This window comes from Pan paniscus, chromosome X (assembly GCF_029289425.2).
Source record: "Pan paniscus chromosome X, NHGRI_mPanPan1-v2.0_pri, whole genome shotgun sequence".
Classification (NCBI taxonomy): Eukaryota; Metazoa; Chordata; class Mammalia; order Primates; family Hominidae; genus Pan; species Pan paniscus.
In genome coordinates, this window is record NC_073272.2 from 21,443,010 (window position 1) to 21,461,278 (window position 18,269).

At 42.3% G+C, this 18,269-nt stretch overlaps 1 protein-coding gene across 18 annotated transcripts in view; it reads right to left on the bottom strand.

The window, feature by feature from the left end:
* The window catches only part of SH3KBP1 (SH3 domain containing kinase binding protein 1), a 357,317-nt gene that overhangs the window by 110,345 nt on the left and 228,703 nt on the right, over positions 1 to 18,269 (bottom strand). For all 18 annotated transcript variants that reach the window (XM_034950171.4, XM_034950169.4, XM_034950170.4 and 15 more), the window contains one exon: positions 5,710 to 5,785. In XM_034950171.4, the coding sequence (XP_034806062.1) occupies positions 5,710 to 5,785 (76 nt within the window). The remainder of the gene's footprint in view (positions 1 to 5,709; positions 5,786 to 18,269) is intronic.

Sequence of the window (18,269 nt, forward strand, 5' to 3'; positions counted from 1 at the left end):
GACATCAAGCATGAGGGGCTTCAGTACATGACAGGCATGGGAGGCACTAAAGGGGTGAATATGAGACATGCTGCAGCAAATTGGATGTGCCCAAATCCCCAGGCCCAAGAATGAGTGAGTTTGGGGGAGGATATGTGAGCAAAACCACTGAGTCTGAAAAAATAGGATCAGAGTTCCTGGGTATATATTATGAAGCTGAGGAAAACCCAACACAAGAGAGTTGACTCTTTTTTTTTTTTTTTTTTTTTTCCTATTTAAACATGTGGTGAGAAAGCAAAAATGAGCTGCACTGAGTAAGTAGCAATCTGCCCAGCCATTCTTGAGGCTGGGGCAACAGACACAGATAAGGCCACCTGCAAAGTGATCAGGAAACAGTGTTTCTCTCCCAAGCATATGCAGTAGTTGCAAAGTGTCCTTAACAACCCTCTTCTTGGAGTGCTCCTACTTTCTCACTCCCTGACAAAGTATGTGATTTTAGAGACAAACTACCAGAAACTTGGTTTTTAAAAAAATTACATCAGGAAGAATGAAACAGTCCACTCTTGCCTGAAGGCGCTAAGCCACTTGACCCAGAGAAGCAGTCTTCATTTCCAGCCCAAGTGCAGCGCCTCATGTAAGGGGTTTCTGGACACAGCACTACACATCTATCTTCACTTGGCAGCTGCCAAAGAAACAGGACCTGAGTCCACCTCACAGTCAAGACCTGATGCTGACCCCTTGCCATGCAGCCCTGCTTTGCCTTGAGCCTATCAAAACATAATTTCATTTACATTTCACTAAATTCCACCCCTTCTCAAAATCTGCAACGACTTTTTTTTTTTTTAATTTTGCTTTTGCTTGGTGTAACATCCACACGTCCCCCGGTGTGTAGTCTCCCTGGTCACAACGAGCCAATAAACCTGAATTCGTCAGACTACAGCCTTGTCCCTGGTGGTCTTGAGGCAGAATAGGGTCTGGAGGCAGAGAACCTAAGGCCGATTCACGCTGACTTCCTAGAACTAAATCAAAAGGAAAATCCCAACTTTCCACACCTAAGTAACAAAAGGACCATAGGCTACTCCCTTTGCAAATCCCCCTCCTTTTCTGCGGGGCAGATGGAAAATTGAAAGTATCTCTGATTAGTTGCTTTCTGCAACCAATCAGATGTTTGCATAGAAGTGTAACTTTGTAGCTTCACTTCAGCCTCTGATTGGTTGCTTTCCACAACCAATCAGACTGACTGTGGGCCACCATATTATTTACATAGGGTGTGTACCAAGTAACCAATGGGAAACCTCTAGAGGGTATTTAAACCCCAGAAAATTCTGTAATTTGGCTGTTGAGTCCCTATGCTGCTGTCCGCTCTGACCCTGTGGAGTGTACTTTCATTTTCAATAATCTCTGCTTTTGTTGCTTCACTCTTTCCTTGCTTTGTTTGTGCGTTTTGTCCAATTATTTGTTCAAGACGCCAAGAACCTGGACACCCTCCACTGGTAACAGTCTTAGGCCGATTGGGAGAGCAGTGGCTGGTAAGAAGAGAGGGTCTGGCAAGCCCCAAGGAACACCGGCAAGCCAAGGAACACCAGCAACCACTGCTAACCACTCAGACTCCAGAACATGCTCAAGTGTCTTACAGGAACAAATGTATTTTGTTTTGATTTTTTGTTTTGTTTTTTCCCCTAGCAGAGAGCTCTGTAAGCTGGTGTTCTGAACATACTTTTGAAGGATGTTCCTTACCATTGTATTTCAAGTTTCATTATATGTGGTTTCCATATACAACTTTAAAAGCTAAATCTACTTGCTTCTGTAGAGATGCATTATGTGCTGTTTTCATATAGCGAATGGAACTGTTTTCCAAGCATAAAATTTCATAAGCAAGTGTTTCAAACATGTTTTTGGGAGATGTTTCTAGCATTGCATCTCATCGTGCATGAGGGCTTTATACATAAATGTTTTAGAGCTAAATCTAAGCATACTTTTTAAGAGATACATTATGTGCTGTTTTCCTACAGTGAATGGAACTGTTTTCCATGCAGAGGGCTCTTAAAGTAGGTGTTTGGAACATACTTTCGAAAGATGTTTCTTACCATTGTGTTTAAGGTCTCATTGTGAGGGGCTTACATATACAGGTATATGTACACTTGGCAAAGGGGACCAATGGCTAATAGCTTTTTAATTTTTATATATATTTTTGAGATAAGGTCTCACTCTGTCACCCAGACTGGAGTGCAGTGGCACGGTCATGGCTCACCACAGCCTTGGACCTCCTGGGCTCAAGTGATCCTCCTGCCTCAGCCTCCCAAGGAGCTGGGACCACAGGCATGTGCCACCATGCACAACTAATTTTTTCTATTTTTTGTAGAGACAGGGTCTCACTGTGTTGTCCAGGCTGGCCTCAAGCTCCTGGGCTCAAGAGATCCTCCCGCCTCAGCCCCCACGAAGTGCTAGGATTACAGGCATGAGCCACCATGCATGGTGCTAACGGCTCTTAAAAAACTGTGCAGTCTACAGCCTGATAAATCATAAATCATTTATACTTCTCCATTTGCTCAACCACCACTTTTTATGTGCCCACTGAATCCATGGCACTTTTCTAGGCTGCATGGTGGGGATATCAAGTAGAAGATACAGCCTCAACCTAGAGGGACCAATGATCTAATGATAGCAACAAGGTTCCATTTGTTGCCATCACAGATGAGAACTCCTAAGAAGCAAGTCAATGAACAAAGGGATTGCAAAGGCGGTATGAGTGTCCAGTTAGGAAGTGAGATGAGGTTCAGCAGGGAAAACAGCCTTTGTCCTGCAGTCATAATTTATGCAGAAGCCTGATCTGCCCTTGTACAAATTCTGTCAAGGATTTTTCCCCCCAACCCACCTGTTCAACTGGTCTTCTGAATCTGTAAGACTGAACTATTTTTCAGAAAAATATTCAATAGCCCTTTGGGCTATTTTTCTATCCCACAGAGGCCACAAATCTTATCAATTATAATAAGAAAGAGGGAAACTCCAGATGTGGTGAGCTGGAGGAACCTCAGGGCACTTCATTATGAATATTTAGACAGTTTTCCTCTTGTTATGAAAATTATGTCAATCTGTTCCCCAGCATGAGTTTCTGATGAATTTCAATATCATAAAAGCTTTTTTTTTTGAGAGGGTGGGAATGATAATGTTGTTTAACTAAATCCTGATCAGCTGAGTTTCACTTTCACTCAGAAAATACCAACTCATATCAACATTTTTAAAATCATCACAACTCTTAACCCTGATGTGAGCTAGTATTTTAGCATGCTAAGGAGACAGACATCTACGCAGGAAGGAGCTGCCCTCTTCTGCACTGCTGGGCAATTTTTGTTATAGTTTGTCTTCTGGCCAGAAGGAAGAGGGAAGGAGGTTGCTCAGATCCCAAGCTCAGGGTCATTTCTAATATGTAGTTGTTCAGTTACTCTGTGGCCTGTTACCTAAACATAGGTGTCATATCAAAATCCCGAAGCATGGAAATGGTCCAAATGAAAGGGGCTTTTTAGGGGGCTTCTTAGGGGTCTGGGGTGGCACTAAATGGAAATCATGGAAGAACAATTACCCCAGAATTTGCTCTTGACAACCGGAGACAGTGTGTGTGGGCTGAAACTGAAGAATTTTTTTTTTTTTTTTTTTTTTTTTTTGAGACAGGGTCTCACTCTGCCACCCTGCTGGAGTGCAATGGTATGACCTTGGCTCAATCACTGCTGCTTCAACCTCCCGGGCTCGAGTAATCCTCCCATGTCAGCCTTCCAAGAAGCTGGTCTCAAACTCCTGGGCTCAAGTGATCCACTTGCCTCACTCAGCCTCCTAAAGTGCTAGGACGACAGCTGTGAACCACTGTGCCCAGCCCAACTGTAGAAATTCTTATCCTGGTGTCTATGAAAAATGTCTGTCAATAAACATCCCTCAAGCCTTTGCTGACAGTAATAATTCCCTTTCCTGACCTGCTACCATTTACAGGCATATTAACATCTATACCCAAAGACACCTTTCTCATATTCCTACTGAATTGTTCACGTCTTCCTTTTGGCTCTTCCAACAGCTGCTTGATTTTTGAATGCAGAAACCTTCCCCTCTGAGTTGTAAAGCTTTTAGAACTGAATGAGAGGATGAAGATGCTGGGATAAACCCTGGGGTTTATCTCTAGTATAACCCTCTGACTTCACAGACAATGCAGATGATGAAGAGGAAGGCCAAAGGAATAAAATGACTTGCCCAAGTTCACATGGCTAGCTAATAACAGAGCTGGTCCTAGAATATGGGCTTCCTATAAACCCACTCTTATGAGTAACCCATCCCCCACCATGCTGTTCCTAGAGGGCCAGGTATGTGGATGTAGTTAATAGACGCTTTTAGGACTGAACAAGGCTTGGGCTGGAGCCAGGATTCTCCCACATGCTTAGGCAAGCTGAGCATTTGTAACTGTGTTCATTTTCAAGCCCAGGAAGCCCCTCTTGGACCCCAGAATTACTCTAAAACTATACTGTCCACAGAGAGTAGGCAGACAGTTACCAGAGGCTGGGAAGGGTAGTTGGGGGCTGGGGGGTAGGAGGGATGGTTAATGGGTACAAAAAATAGTAAGACTGAATGAGACCTAGTATTTGATAGCACAAGAGAGTGACTATGGTCAATAATAACTTAATTGTACATTTTAAAATAAAGAGTGTAACTGGATTGTTTGTAACTCAATGGATAAATGCTTGAGGGGATAGATACCCCATTCTCCATGATGTGCTTATTTCACATTGCATGCCTGTATCAAAACATCTCATGTACCCCATAAATATATACACTTACTATGTACCCACAACATTGTTTTAAAAAGAAAATATTTTAAAAAATAAAACTACACTTTCCAATATGGTTGCCACTAGGCACACATGACTATTGAGTGCTTGAAATGTAGCTACTGCAAATTGAGGTATACTATGCCTATGAAATACATATGGGATTGTGAAGACTTCACATGAAGAGAGCAATGAAAGTATCTCATTTAATAATTTTACGTAGATAACATGTGGCGATAATATTTGGACATATTGAGTTAAATAAAAATACATTAAAATTAAGTCCAATTGTTTTTCCTTTTTTTTTTAAACATGGCTACTAGAAAATTTAGAATTACATATGTGGCTCACACATGATATTTCTATTGGCTAGCACTGTTCTAAAACACAGTTAACCCCTCCCATTCATTAGCCTAATCCTTCCAAAAAGACTTGAGCCTCCTGCCTGCAGACATGCAGTGGTATCTGGAGATATTCAAGCAGAGATGTGTTGAAGATACCAGTGGGAAGTCAAGGGTAAGTAAAATTGGTCAAGTTCAAGTGGTTAGGCCTCTCTGACCTGAGGGCTCGTGAATCCCTAAAGCGCTTAATTTGCCACTCTCTAAAATCTTTCAGCCACCTTAACTGTGCAAAGTGCTTGTTATATATGGATAATCCCTAGCTCTTCATACGAGTGAGATACATATAGCAGGAGAGAACCACGTTCTGTAATAAGGGGAAAGAAAAAAACAAAAACAGGAGTTCTGAATCTAACCTGTGCCCACCCTAATGGTGGGGAATTGAATGAAATACAATTGTGTACATTTTTCTGATGCGTTTGCAAAAGCTATCAAGGTTATATAGGGATTTCTAAAAAACATTTCTGTTATTGGGAAATCCTTAAATGCTTTTAAATGTGAAACAGATAACTAAGGAAACTCACTCTTTGTCCTGCTGTCCATTTCTGTTTTTGATGAGTCTGGAGTTGCTGTAGTTGCAGGTAACTTCTTCCCAATAGTCTGAGGGGAAAAACAGATGATTTTACTTATCAAGATGATTGTCTCCATTAAGCAAAGGAATAAGATCCAGATCATAATGACAAAATGCTCGAAATTGGTTTAAAAAGCCACATTCTTTGGTTTATGCCCTGCTCTGTATACTGGCTGCCACCCTTTAATAGGTTTCATCCTCAATGACAAACAAGGGAGAAAAACAGGTAAAAAGGGCTTTATCCTTGTAGGCACTTAGTAGCATTTATTCTCTTTCTTCCTTTATACTCTTATAAAAGGTTGACTATTTTTAGCAAAGAAAACAGGCATAGTTCCCCTCAGTTTATGAGAAGCTGACTCAGTCTATGGAGGTACAATAGCTGGCCCAACGGAGATGCTCAAAAGTCACTGCAGGCTGGAAAAATGGAAGTAGGAGGGAAGAAATCAAAAGGAAGGGATACAGGAATGGAGGCCCAGGAGGGCAGGACGGGCAGGCAGGTGGATGGGCAGGCAGAAGTCAGGATGTCCAGGACAGTGTACCCTATTGCATCTCTGTCTAGCCATCTAGAATTCCACCTGCCTCCCAGAGAAAGGGGAGATACTCTCATGTCCTCTAAACAGATCTACCTGCCTGCCACAAAGGCAAAAACGAGTCCACCAAGCAGCTCTTTTCCTTATAGTCTTTTAAGCCTCCAAGGGCTTAGAAAAAGTCCAGCGCCTCAGACCCTATGCTTCCACTGACTAGTTCAAAAAAAGAAAGATTATGAGTTTGTTTTGAGTTCATTTCCTTTCCTTCATTTGCGGCTAATTCTATTAACATTATTTATGAACTGTCCATAGAGAAGACTGGATCTTATCTCTGCCTAAAGATGTTCCTAAAAACACAGGCAACTCAGCAGCTCAAAAATAGAAAGAAATATACAGATCCATTGGTTCCCAAGGCGAGGTCTGTTCCCACTCTTCCCCTTTGCTACCACACATGTGTGATCATGATTGATGCCTGAGGGAAAATGTCTATTGATACCAGGGCAACAGCTGTCACGACCACGTAGCTGGGGAAATCAACCTCTCCTGCAACAATGAAGGGTTTTGCCAGTGAGAATTCCAGCCACTGGGAAAATCAAACATCTCTGGCCCTTGAACACATGAAGAGGAATGAACTGCATAATTCAAAAACTGGCATGGTAGAATTTTTCTTCAAAAAAAACCTGATTCACCACAGTTTTTAATTTGAAAAAGTTATTCATGCTTCAAACGTTGAACCCAACATTAAATATGAATAAATCACAGAAAGAGGATAAGATAAATCAAATCCTCAGCCCTTCATGAATTTTTAAAAACATTTGTGACAGAAAGCCTTTACATCTTACACAGTGACATTTTTATTTAGTGCCGCAGGGCCTTCTGTATTGGATAAAAAATGGAAACCAAAATAATATGCCACCTCTAAACTGCCGCTAAGTACTCAAACTAATAACATTTGATGATTCCAGGGGAACATCAGGGATGAAAAAAGCTTGATGTTATTCTGGCATCAGGTCAAATTTGATGAAAAACTGTTCTTAGAATTATTTTGAAAAATCAGGTACCGAAAGTAAAAATAGCAGCTCTCAAAGTGTTCATTTCATTCACATTCCTGTTCACACTTCTAGCAGCATCCCTGCCAACATATTTGTTTTTCCCTTTCTGGGGCTGGAATAAAGCATCACCATTGTTAACACATTAGGAAGAGGAAAACAAAAACAACCAGTGCTTCTGGTATCACTGAACAAAGAATTCAGGAAAGGCAATAGTAAACACTGTCCCTACTCCTGACTTTGTTTGCTTCCCTGAAAAAAAAAAAAAAAAGGACACATGTAACGGTTTGGGCATTAAACCAACAGGTTTAGAGAGACCTTCAACAGGTTGCACATTTTTACAACTTCCCCTTCTTTAGTAACAAAAGAAAAGTATTGCCCATCATCTTTGATATCCTGGCTTACCAAAACTTCCAAGCTACCAGACATCAAGCAAGGCCACCAATTCAATGCACTTACTTTGGTACAGAAGGACACAAAAAAGTAAGGCTCACTGTGGTTTGTTTCCTTCCTATTTCAGAAAACACAGCACACTGGACTCTGCATGGATCCCAGCGACAGGGGTGATGGTGAAGCTGGTATTATCCTCATCTTCTGGGAAGTGCTGGCCTTAAATCTTCCCTTCTCCTTCATGGGCCATAGTTAAAAGTCTAGAATATGGCAAAGTTTCTCCCCATCTCAGCCTGTTCCTGCCAGTGCTCCGGAGATGGGAATTGGCCTAGTGTTTCTCTTGTCTCTAGGACCCAGACCTAGAGAAGTGTGGTCCCTGCACCAGCAGCACCTGAGAACTTGTTAGTAAAGCAAATTCCCAGGCCCCACCCCAGGCTTTCTCAATCAGAAACTCTGGGGATGGTTCCCAGCAGTCTCTAGGAACACACCCTCCGTGGGATTCTGATGCACGCTCACATTTGAGAACCACTGACCTAGATGTGGGAGGGAGTCCATTAGTATTAATCAAATGCCTTTTCTTGGATTAAAACTTCAGGGGCCTATTCTCATACCTAGATAAATTATAAAACATCTTTTTAACTCTTCTCCCTCTCTTCTCTCTCTCCTTTCCCACCAAACACATCTGCCTTCTCTATTCTCACTGGCCTAAGAACTTGTCATTGCTACTAAATGACTCAGTTCAGAGAGGAACTTGAGTACAGTAGATCAGACAATGTGACAACATTGCTGAGGGAAACATGGGGGAGGATAGTTGGCCACTGAAGGGATGGGTAGGTGGAAGGAAGGAGGAGGACAGAAAGAAAGAGAAAGAGGGAAGGAAAGAAGGAGAAGGAGGGAAGGAAGGAGAAGAAGAAAGGAAGGGGAGAAGAAAAGAGAAGGAGGGAAGGAAGGAAGGAGGGAAGGAGGGCAAGAGGGAGGAGGGAAGGAAGAAAGTTAGAAAGATGAAGGAAGGAAGGAGGGAAGGAAGGAAGGAGGGAAGGAGGGAGGGAAGGAGGGAGGGAAGGAGGGAGGGAAGGAGGGAGGGAAGGAGGGAGGGAAGGAGGGAGGGAAGGAGGGAGGGAAGGAAGGAAAGAAAGGAAGAAAGAAAGGTGGCTTTGAACCAAAACTGGAAGGCTGTATCTAGCCTCTCTGGGGTCAGACTGCCCAGAAGGCTAAGCAGGCAGACTCTCATGACTGTATGAGCCTTCATAGAGGCCCAAACCCTGTTTCTCCTTCTCAGTGTTACCCTTTACTGGCATTTTAGGTGAGGTGTTTCTTCATGTAGAAGACTGGCTCACACATTAAAGGACATTTAGCAACCCTTGCCACTACCCACTCAAAGTCTATAGTGTCCCCCAGTCATTGCATGTACCCTGAACACCACACACCTTTCCAAACATCCCTAGTTGAGAACCTCTAGCCCCTACCCTTCCCTACATACAGGAGCAAAGAAAAACGGTGGTGAATTATTGCTTTCCCATCAGCCTTCCAGCTTCCCTCTACCTCTGAAAACATCTTTGGCCAATTGGGCTTAAAATGAATAGAATCCCAAATTTCAAAGGGCATGCCTCATGAACGCAATGTCTAGCTCCAGTACACAGATATCTCATGGATAACTGAAGGTCAGCTACACTGCAGGGCTAAGTGGACAGAACAATCAGGAATCGCATCCATACATCTCTCCTCCAACTAGAAGGCAACAAAGAGGGATGTTAGGCTTGCAGTGGCTGCGGAAGAGGATACAGGATCTCCCCTTTGGCTTCCTCCACAGTGTTCTTGCTCCCCTGAGTGCCTTAAGGAAGGTGGCTTATCCACGACAAACACCAGCCATGCACTAAGGGGCTGTGTTGACATGCTCAGGACACAGCCCATTCACCTCCCAGGGGATCTGGAAACAGACCCATTTTGCCATATGACTTTATAGAACAGACTCTCAGGTTCTTCTCCCTAACTTGGCCCATTATTTCCTCTTCCTTCTGTGAGGCAGCTGAAGACTTCCCAGTACACACACCCACATTAGTCAGATCTGCTTGGTCTGGGAAAGGATGTGCATGTGGTTGGATGGATAGAGCTGTATCTGTATCACTGTGGATCTTCTTCTACACATGGTAATTACCAGGCTGCTGTCAACTTTTGTCTTTCTTGCCACATACCTATCTCCATTTAAAACCTGACTTTTAAAAATCAATAATTCAGAAAGTTCATTCCTTTGAACATTTAATAATGTAACTACCTCTCCCATTTGCTGTCTTGCCAAAAGCACTAAATAAACATTTCAGGATTTTCGTGTACAGTGGGAGTATCATATGTACTCCTAGCGCTACAAGATCCAGTGGTACAGCATCAAGACAGATAACCACCATATGATTTCAGTTAGTGGAGCAACTAATTTGTTTTCTCTGCCAAAATGAAGAAACTAATGCTTACAGGAAAGGCAATCGCTGGATTGGAGTCCAGGGGAATCTAGTTCCCAAATGACTAATGTATTTGTTTCTTTGTGACTGCAGAACGTGAGACCAAGATCCTGCTCAAATCAAGAGTATAAAATTCTTTCTCCTACTTTATTCCAATTCACATGCAAACTCCAAGCTTCCAATTATAGGACAATGCTAAGGAGAAGAAAATCTCTGAAAATCTCCTCTCCAAGAATACCACATACAACTCTCGTATCACAAAGGCAGCCAGGTTCAATGGGTAGTGGGAGGAGAGAGAGAGAGAGCTCCTTGCATTCTAGCAGCTGATAAAGCTCCTCTGTCCAGAGGCCTGGCTTTCTGGCAGCTATTATAAGAAGAAGATGGTGGTCTGAGAAGCTATCCATAGATAGTACTCAAACACTCACCTTATTAGTCCTTTCTCACGCTGCTAGTAAAGTTATGCCTGAGACTGGGTAATTAATAAAGGAAAGAGGTTTAATTGACTTACAGTTCAGCATGGCTGGGGAGGCCTCAGCAAACTTACAATCATGGCAGAAAGGGAAGCAAATATGTCCTTCTTCACATGGCCACAGGAAGGAGAAGAATGAGTGACGTGGGGAAAAGCCCCTAATAAAACCATCAGATCTCGTGAGAACTCACTCACTATCACGAGAACAGCATGGGGGGACCGCCCCCATAATCTAATCACCTCCCACAAGGTCCCTCCCCCAACACATGGGGATTACAATTCAAGATGAGATTTGGGTGGGGACACAGAGCCAGACCATACCACTCACACAAAGTCAAACACAAGAGATCACTTTTCAAACAGCTGCTAAGACACAAGATAAAGATGACTCTTTGATGGCATTCCTTTTACAACACTGGTATCTGAGAGGATTCCTTCCCTTTCTGTTCAGTACAGATTTATCAAGTGCCCATTCAGTGTGAGGCAGGAAAGTGGGGAAAAAAGGCAGGAGGATGGTGAACATCAAAGCAAACACTGAAACTGCAGTTGTGGGGTTGGTTCTCCAGAATGGTGTGCTGAGGGGTGCCCAACCATTCCACACAGTTATCCTGAATCCTGCTCATATATGGGATACAGAGAGCTACAGGACACAGTGACAGGAGGAGGGTCAAAACAGTTATCTATATATGACCATATCTGTAACTTTTCAGTTTTTGTTTACCATAATTCAGAAAGATCCCTAAACTGCTATTAAAACTCACTGTAAACTTTTTATATTTATTTTTACATGTCCCCCTCATGAACACCTATGACGGATGGCATTATGAAAAGTCTTCTTGGCTCTCGGTGAGGAGTGGTAGGCACAGAGCAGAAGCCCTGTGAGCCAGCTCAAGTCAGAGCCAGAAAAGAACTAGCACAAAGGAGTGTCCTTACAATGGGGTGCCTTGTGTGCTTCCCTGGAAGCTTTTCTGCTCCCTTAGAAATTTACATTAGAAACTGTCATCTCATCTACATTTGGTGGGCCCAGCTTAAACTATTTGATATCAATAGAAGATACACCAGAGTAAAATACAACGCAAAATTCTAAAAATAAAGCGTATGGTCCGGTAAAAGAAAAAAAACTACACTTGTAGTTCCATTCCAGGACCAGGGTTTACCTTTGTAACACCTCACATACTGTTATGCCAATTCCAACTTCTCCAAAGGGGTGTGCTTCCCAGTCTATTTTTAAACTTGGTTATAAGGAAAAATAAAATTTAAAAAGTAATTTTCTGATTATGAAATTGGGCTTAAGACTTAGAGCTATTCATATGATGTTTATTTCCTTGGTTGCCTCAAAAAGTTAGAGAATTCAAATATATTAAACCTCTTTGCCCACAGTTAAAGACCTTGTCAGATTCACAGCTGCTGTAGAAGCAGTTGTCAAGTATATCACACTTGCTGGGGGCATTGGCTCACACCTGTAATCCCAACACTTTGGGAAGCTGAGGTGAGAGGATCACTTGAGCCAGGAAGTTCAAGACCAGCGTGGGCAACATAGCAAGACCTCATCTCTACAGTCAGTCAGTCAGTCAGTCAATCAATCAATCAATCCATCAAATATGTCACAGTTAGCAGTTTAACTACCTTTCTTGCCCTTTTCCTTCAGAAATAGTGCCCACCTCGAGAGTAGGACCTAAATGCTCATTATTCTCTTATCCTTACAAAATGAGAGGTCGGTGAAGTGTCTGTTGAGTGGAGCAGGGAGTAGTGGGATACCATTCACTCACCCTTTGCCCTAGCATTAGCACCTACCACAACAGGCAGAAAGAGAGGAGATGTCCTCCTTGACAAACCAGAGAGCCTCTACGCCTCTTAGATTAGAGCCCTACTGTTTCAATCACTGCCATGTACCAGCTCTTTCCAACCTGGTTACTGGTGACAGCACATTTGTCTGGGATGTCTTCCTGGGCCTCGGTTGCCCTTGCCTTGCTTCCTCTTGTCCACCCCACCTCAACCGCCAACACACATCACCTATCCTCCTATTAATTATTGGTTGCTATAGAGAAGAATCTAATCTCAGCTATGTTTCCAGTGAACATCTCTCTGCCTGACTTCCAAATACTCCTCATATTAGCCTGCTCTCTCACATTCTCTCAAGTTCCATATCTATTATGATCAAAAGACTCTCACTTTGATGGGTGATTATCACCCACGTATGCGTACACACACACACGCCCCATTCTCTTGTTCTGAAATCATTTTCCAAAGTGTACCCTCCCTCCCTGACACAATCTCCAAAACACTTAACCCCATAATCTGATAAATTTGGCAAAGACTGAATACTCGGTCTAATCAATTCATCACAGCATATTAAAGGCTATGAAAAGTCCTTCAGTTACTGTTTAACTTTATCCTTAACTTTATCTCAGTATATTCCAAACTTACCTGACTACAGAATTCCTACTTCTTGTGACACCCATGAACACATCACAAGAATGAGTAGTCTATTGGAATAGTTGAGTGAACATCATCACCTCCTCTTCCTAAAATTCTCTTGCCTATCCTGTCACCTAGGCTCATGACTTGAAATTCACCTCTTATTGCGCCTTCTCATATCCAACCCATCACCAAGGCTGTGCTTTCAGATTTATCTCCTTCCTCTTTGATGCCAGTCTAGAGCCTTGTTACCATCATGGGGACTATTTCAATAATTTTCTTTTTGTTGTTGTTGGTTTTTTTTTGTTTGTTTTTGAGACAGGGTCTTGCTCTGATTCAGGCTGGAGTGCAGTGGCACAATCACTGCTCACTATAGTAGCCTTGGACTCTTGGACTCAAGCGATCCTCCCACCTCAGCCTCCCAAGTGGCTGGGACCACAGGTGTGTACCACCCTGCCTGGCTAATTTTATTTTTCAGTAGAGACAAAGTCACTATGTTGCCCAGGCTGGTCTCAAATTCCTGGGCTCAAGCGATCCTCCTGCCTTGGCCTCCCAAAGTGCCGGGATTACAGGCATGAGCCATCACACCAGCCTTTTCAATAATTTTATAGACAAAGATCCTATCCCCAGATTCCATCTTCTTCATTTGATCTCCCACAATACTCAATTTTTAATCATCTTCTGCCATCATCTCTTACACACCCCTACACCAATGCACTCAGAATATATAATGCTTCTTGGCCAGGCACGGTGGCTTACGCCTGTAATCCCAGCACTTTGGGAGGCCGAGGCAGGCAGATCATGAGGTCAGGAGGTCGAGACTGGCCTGACCAACATGGTGAAACCCCGTCTCTACTAAAAATACAAAAATTAGCTGGGCGTGGTGTTGTGCACCTGTAATCCGAGCTACTCGGGAGGCTGAGGCAGGAGAATCACTTCAACCCGGGAGGCGGAGGTTGCAGTGAGCCAAGATCACACCACTGCACTCCAGCCTGGGTGACTACGTCTGAATATATATATACACACACATATATATACATACACATATATATATGTCTAAATACACACACACACACAGAGCTTCTTAATAGCTGTTCATATAAATTCCCAAAGTTCAGAAGAAACTCCAGGGTTTACTTCTGATTGCTGCTGCAACTTGCCATGTCTCCTAACAGCTATCTTTCTCTTCAACTCTCAAGACTAATGGGAAACTTTCTCTAAATACAAAACACCTGGTCCCATCTTAGATTCTTCAATATTTATTTGTCTTTTAGGGTTTACTCTTTCAATCTGTCCAATAAAAACTTTAGTATCTATCATTCTACTGAACATATAGAGATGAAGTCTGTTTTATATTTGTATATTAGACATACACACACAGAGGGACATGTGTGTATGTGTGTATACCAGTAGAATTTGAGCCAAATTCTATCATTTATCATGTAGTTTACCTTCTGCCAAAATCTGATCATTTGCTTCATTTGCTTGCTTTTTGAACACCTCTAGAGACCATGTTCTAAAAAACTGGAAAGAACCGTATGACAGTAACAGGAGGGGTGAGACTGTCTCTTCGTTGAAGCAAAATGACTTTCTAAGATTTAGTAGGGCCTTCTCATGATGGGGAAATGCAGTGTCGAAGATGGGATCAAAACCTACTCATGTGCTAAATGAAGTGGAGAAGGTACAGTCAGACAATATTAAAATCATGGAAGGCAGCCCTCTAAACGTCTGACAGTATATGAAAATACTGTTTATATTTTACCCCCACTGTTCCCGAGAGAGGAGCCTGCATGCTATTTTGTTGTAGGATCATCTTATTCACAGAGGATGAACGAGCCAGAGTAAATTTCCATTTCATATACCACATTGGCAAAACATAATTTGCCATCATGCTTTAAAATGTTTAAAATGCTATTTTCTGTTGTTATGACAGATAAAAGGAAATCATAAACATTCCTCCTACTAGAGGATTAGTTTTTTATCTTTTGATTAACAATGCCTTCCTTTTAGATATATTTTGAAAGTTTAAGATGGTGGGTAAGGGAGAGAGAAAGATGATATGGCTGGAATGAGTATCACGGGGCCAGTTGGGGTTTTATTTGTCCAGTGCTTTATCATGAAACATGCTGTACACATGTGGACTAAATCTTAATTTTCCCATGAAGTAGCTGTATGAATTCAACTAGCATACAAAGATCTTTTCAGATCCAAAATATTTTATGTATTCAATCATGACATAATCCAGGCCTTTACCTGGAGATGGCACCTCCTCCCCCAATATATTTGAATCCCATCTCACCTTTAAGAGTCAACTAAGGTCCAGTTGGCTAAAAGTAGCAGCTTTCAGGAATGTGTGGGACACACAGACTGACATGTATCCCACACTTGCTCATGACATTTCTATGTGTAAGAGATACCTGAGGTCAAAGCCATATTTTCTTCAGTTTTTCTTTACACCTCTAAAATGAAGGTTGGATTCAATTACCTTAATTCATTCATTCCTCATTCATTCATTCATTCAGCATTCTTTTCTAGAACTACCATGAGCCTCAATCTAAGCCAGATGCTGTATCTACAAAGGTGAGATGGGCAGAGTCCTAGATCTTTAAAGGGTTCAAAATTTGGCAGCAGAAGCACTATTCACAATAGCAAAGTCATGGAATCAACCTAAGTGCTTATCAACAGTGGATTGGATAAAGAAAGGAGGTGCATATAGATCATGAAATACTACACAGCCATGAAAAAGAATGAAATCATGTCATTTGCAGCAACATGGATGCAGCTGGAGGCCATGATCCTAAGCAAATTAACATGGAAACAGAAAACCAAATACTACATATTCTTATTTATTAGAGGGAGCTAAACAGTGGGTGCAGATGGACATGAAAATGGAAACAATAGACACTTGGGACTCCAAAAGTGGGGAGGAAGGGAGGGGGGCAAGGATTGAAAAACTATCTATTGGGTACTATGTTCACTATTTGGGCGATGGGTTCGATAGAAGCCCAAACTCCAGTATTATGCAATATACCCATGTAACAAACCTGCACATGTACCCCCGACCCTAAAATTAAAAAGAGAATATAGCAGCAGAGACAAAATCATTAACAGAGCATCACAATACAAAGGGATAAGCACTACGATAAAGGCACCTATAGAACAAGAAAACAAAGAGCTATTAACAAACGTTCATGGGAAAATATGCCTCACAGCAATGATGCAACTTGCATTAAATTCTAAAGGATGGGTAAAATTTTGCCAAGTAGAGACTGGTGGAAAGGGTATTCTAGCTGAAGAAAAGCAGGAGGCACGGCAGGTATGTGTGCAGGGAATGGGGACTTCCCAGCACAGGATCGAGGGTGGCAGGGATTCGCAGTGGGAGTTGAAGGGAGGTGACTGGAGAGCTGCTTGGGCTCAAAAGGCCAGCAAGGTAAGTTAGGGCCAATGTTACATTTTTTGCTTTTGCTTTGTCTTAAAAGCAACCAGTAGTGATGAAAAATAAGTAGAGGCATGGCCCAATCAAATTTGTGAACTTAAGACAGATGATCTGGTGGTATTGGGAGGAATGAAGAAGAAAAGCAAGGACATGCAAAAGCCAAGAAGACAATGGGGAGGTTGACACAATAATCCACCTAAGGCAGTAAAATTAAAGATGAAATTAAGGTTTGAGAGATACTTAGACTGCCTATCTAAAGGCAGTTCATAGTTTACAGTCACTACAGGGATAAATCAGTGATGGTGAATTGGTTTGACTATGATGGAAAAATTTCTAATTCTATTATGCCCTTAAGTCCACATATATGCATGCCACATAGTTACTGGGTGTCAATCAAGTGCAAACAACAATACTAAGTTCAGACTCCGATTTAGAGAGTTAGAGAGTCAGAGAGACAGATATGGTGGCTCAAGGAGGCATCATGGAGAATATACCCTAATGGGAAGCATCACAGCGCAGGTGTCTCTCAGTGCTCTGATGCTAGTGTCGAAACGTTTAGTGGAAAAATAATGGGCCTGTAATCATTTTGAACAGTTAGCTTCCTGTTAAAACACCAATCAATCTACCATTTGAAAACTAAAACATTTTAAAAAACATAGACATGTGAGAAACTCCTGACACATATGAAAAAGCATCTTTCTAATCTGACAAATTTAAAGTAAACAGTTTAGTCAAATGTCTCCAAAAATGTCTTGAGCTGAAGATAAAAATGGGAAATTTCTTTCCCCAGCAGAAATTTCCAGAGCTTTTCTGTCTTTCAGAGTAGAGAAGGGAAACAAAATAGTTTCAATCAGAAAAGAGGTAAATGCCTGCAACAGTGTTTTGTTGTTTTGTTTTCAACCAAAAAACTGCTACTTAAAAGGCTTATTATGCCTGTAATCCCAACACTTTGGGAGGCTGAGGCAGGAGGATTGCTTAAGCTCAGGAGTTGGAGGCCAGCCTGGGCAACACAGTAAGACCTTATCTCTACTAAAAAATTCCAAAAAATTTAGCTGGATGTGGTGGTGCACACCTGTAGTCCCAGCTACTTGGAGGGCTGAGGCGGGAAGATCGCTTGAGCCAGGAAGTTGAGGTTGCAGTGAGCCCCGATCGTGCCACTGCACTCCAGCCTGGGTGACAGAGCAAGATCCTGCCTCGGAAAAAAAAAAAAAAAAGACTTAGGGCATACAATCGAATATTATTCAGCCTTAAAAAGGAAGGAAATTGGCCGGGCATGGTGGCTCACGCCTGTAATCCCAGCACTTTGGGAGGCCGAGGTGGGTGGATCATGAGGTCAAGAGATCGAGACCAACCTGGCCAACATGGTGAAACCCCGTCTCTACAAAAAATACAAAATTTAGCTGGGCATGGTGGCATGCACCTGTAATCCCATCTACGCGGGAGGCTGAGGCAGGAGAATCGCTTGAACCCGGGAGGCGGAGGTTGCAGTGAGTCGACATCACACCACTGCACTCCAGCCTGGCAACAGAGCGAGACTCCATCTAAAATAATAATAATAATAATAATAATAATAATAATAATAATAAAAATTCTGACACATGCTGCAACATGAACCTAGAAGACATTAAAGTAAAAACAAGCCACTTACAAAAAAGACAAATACTGTATGATTTCACTTTTATATAAGGTACCTAGAGTAGTCAAAATTAGAGGCAGAAAGTAGACTGATGGTTGCCAGGGGCTGGGGGTGGGGGCGGGTAGCTCAATGGGT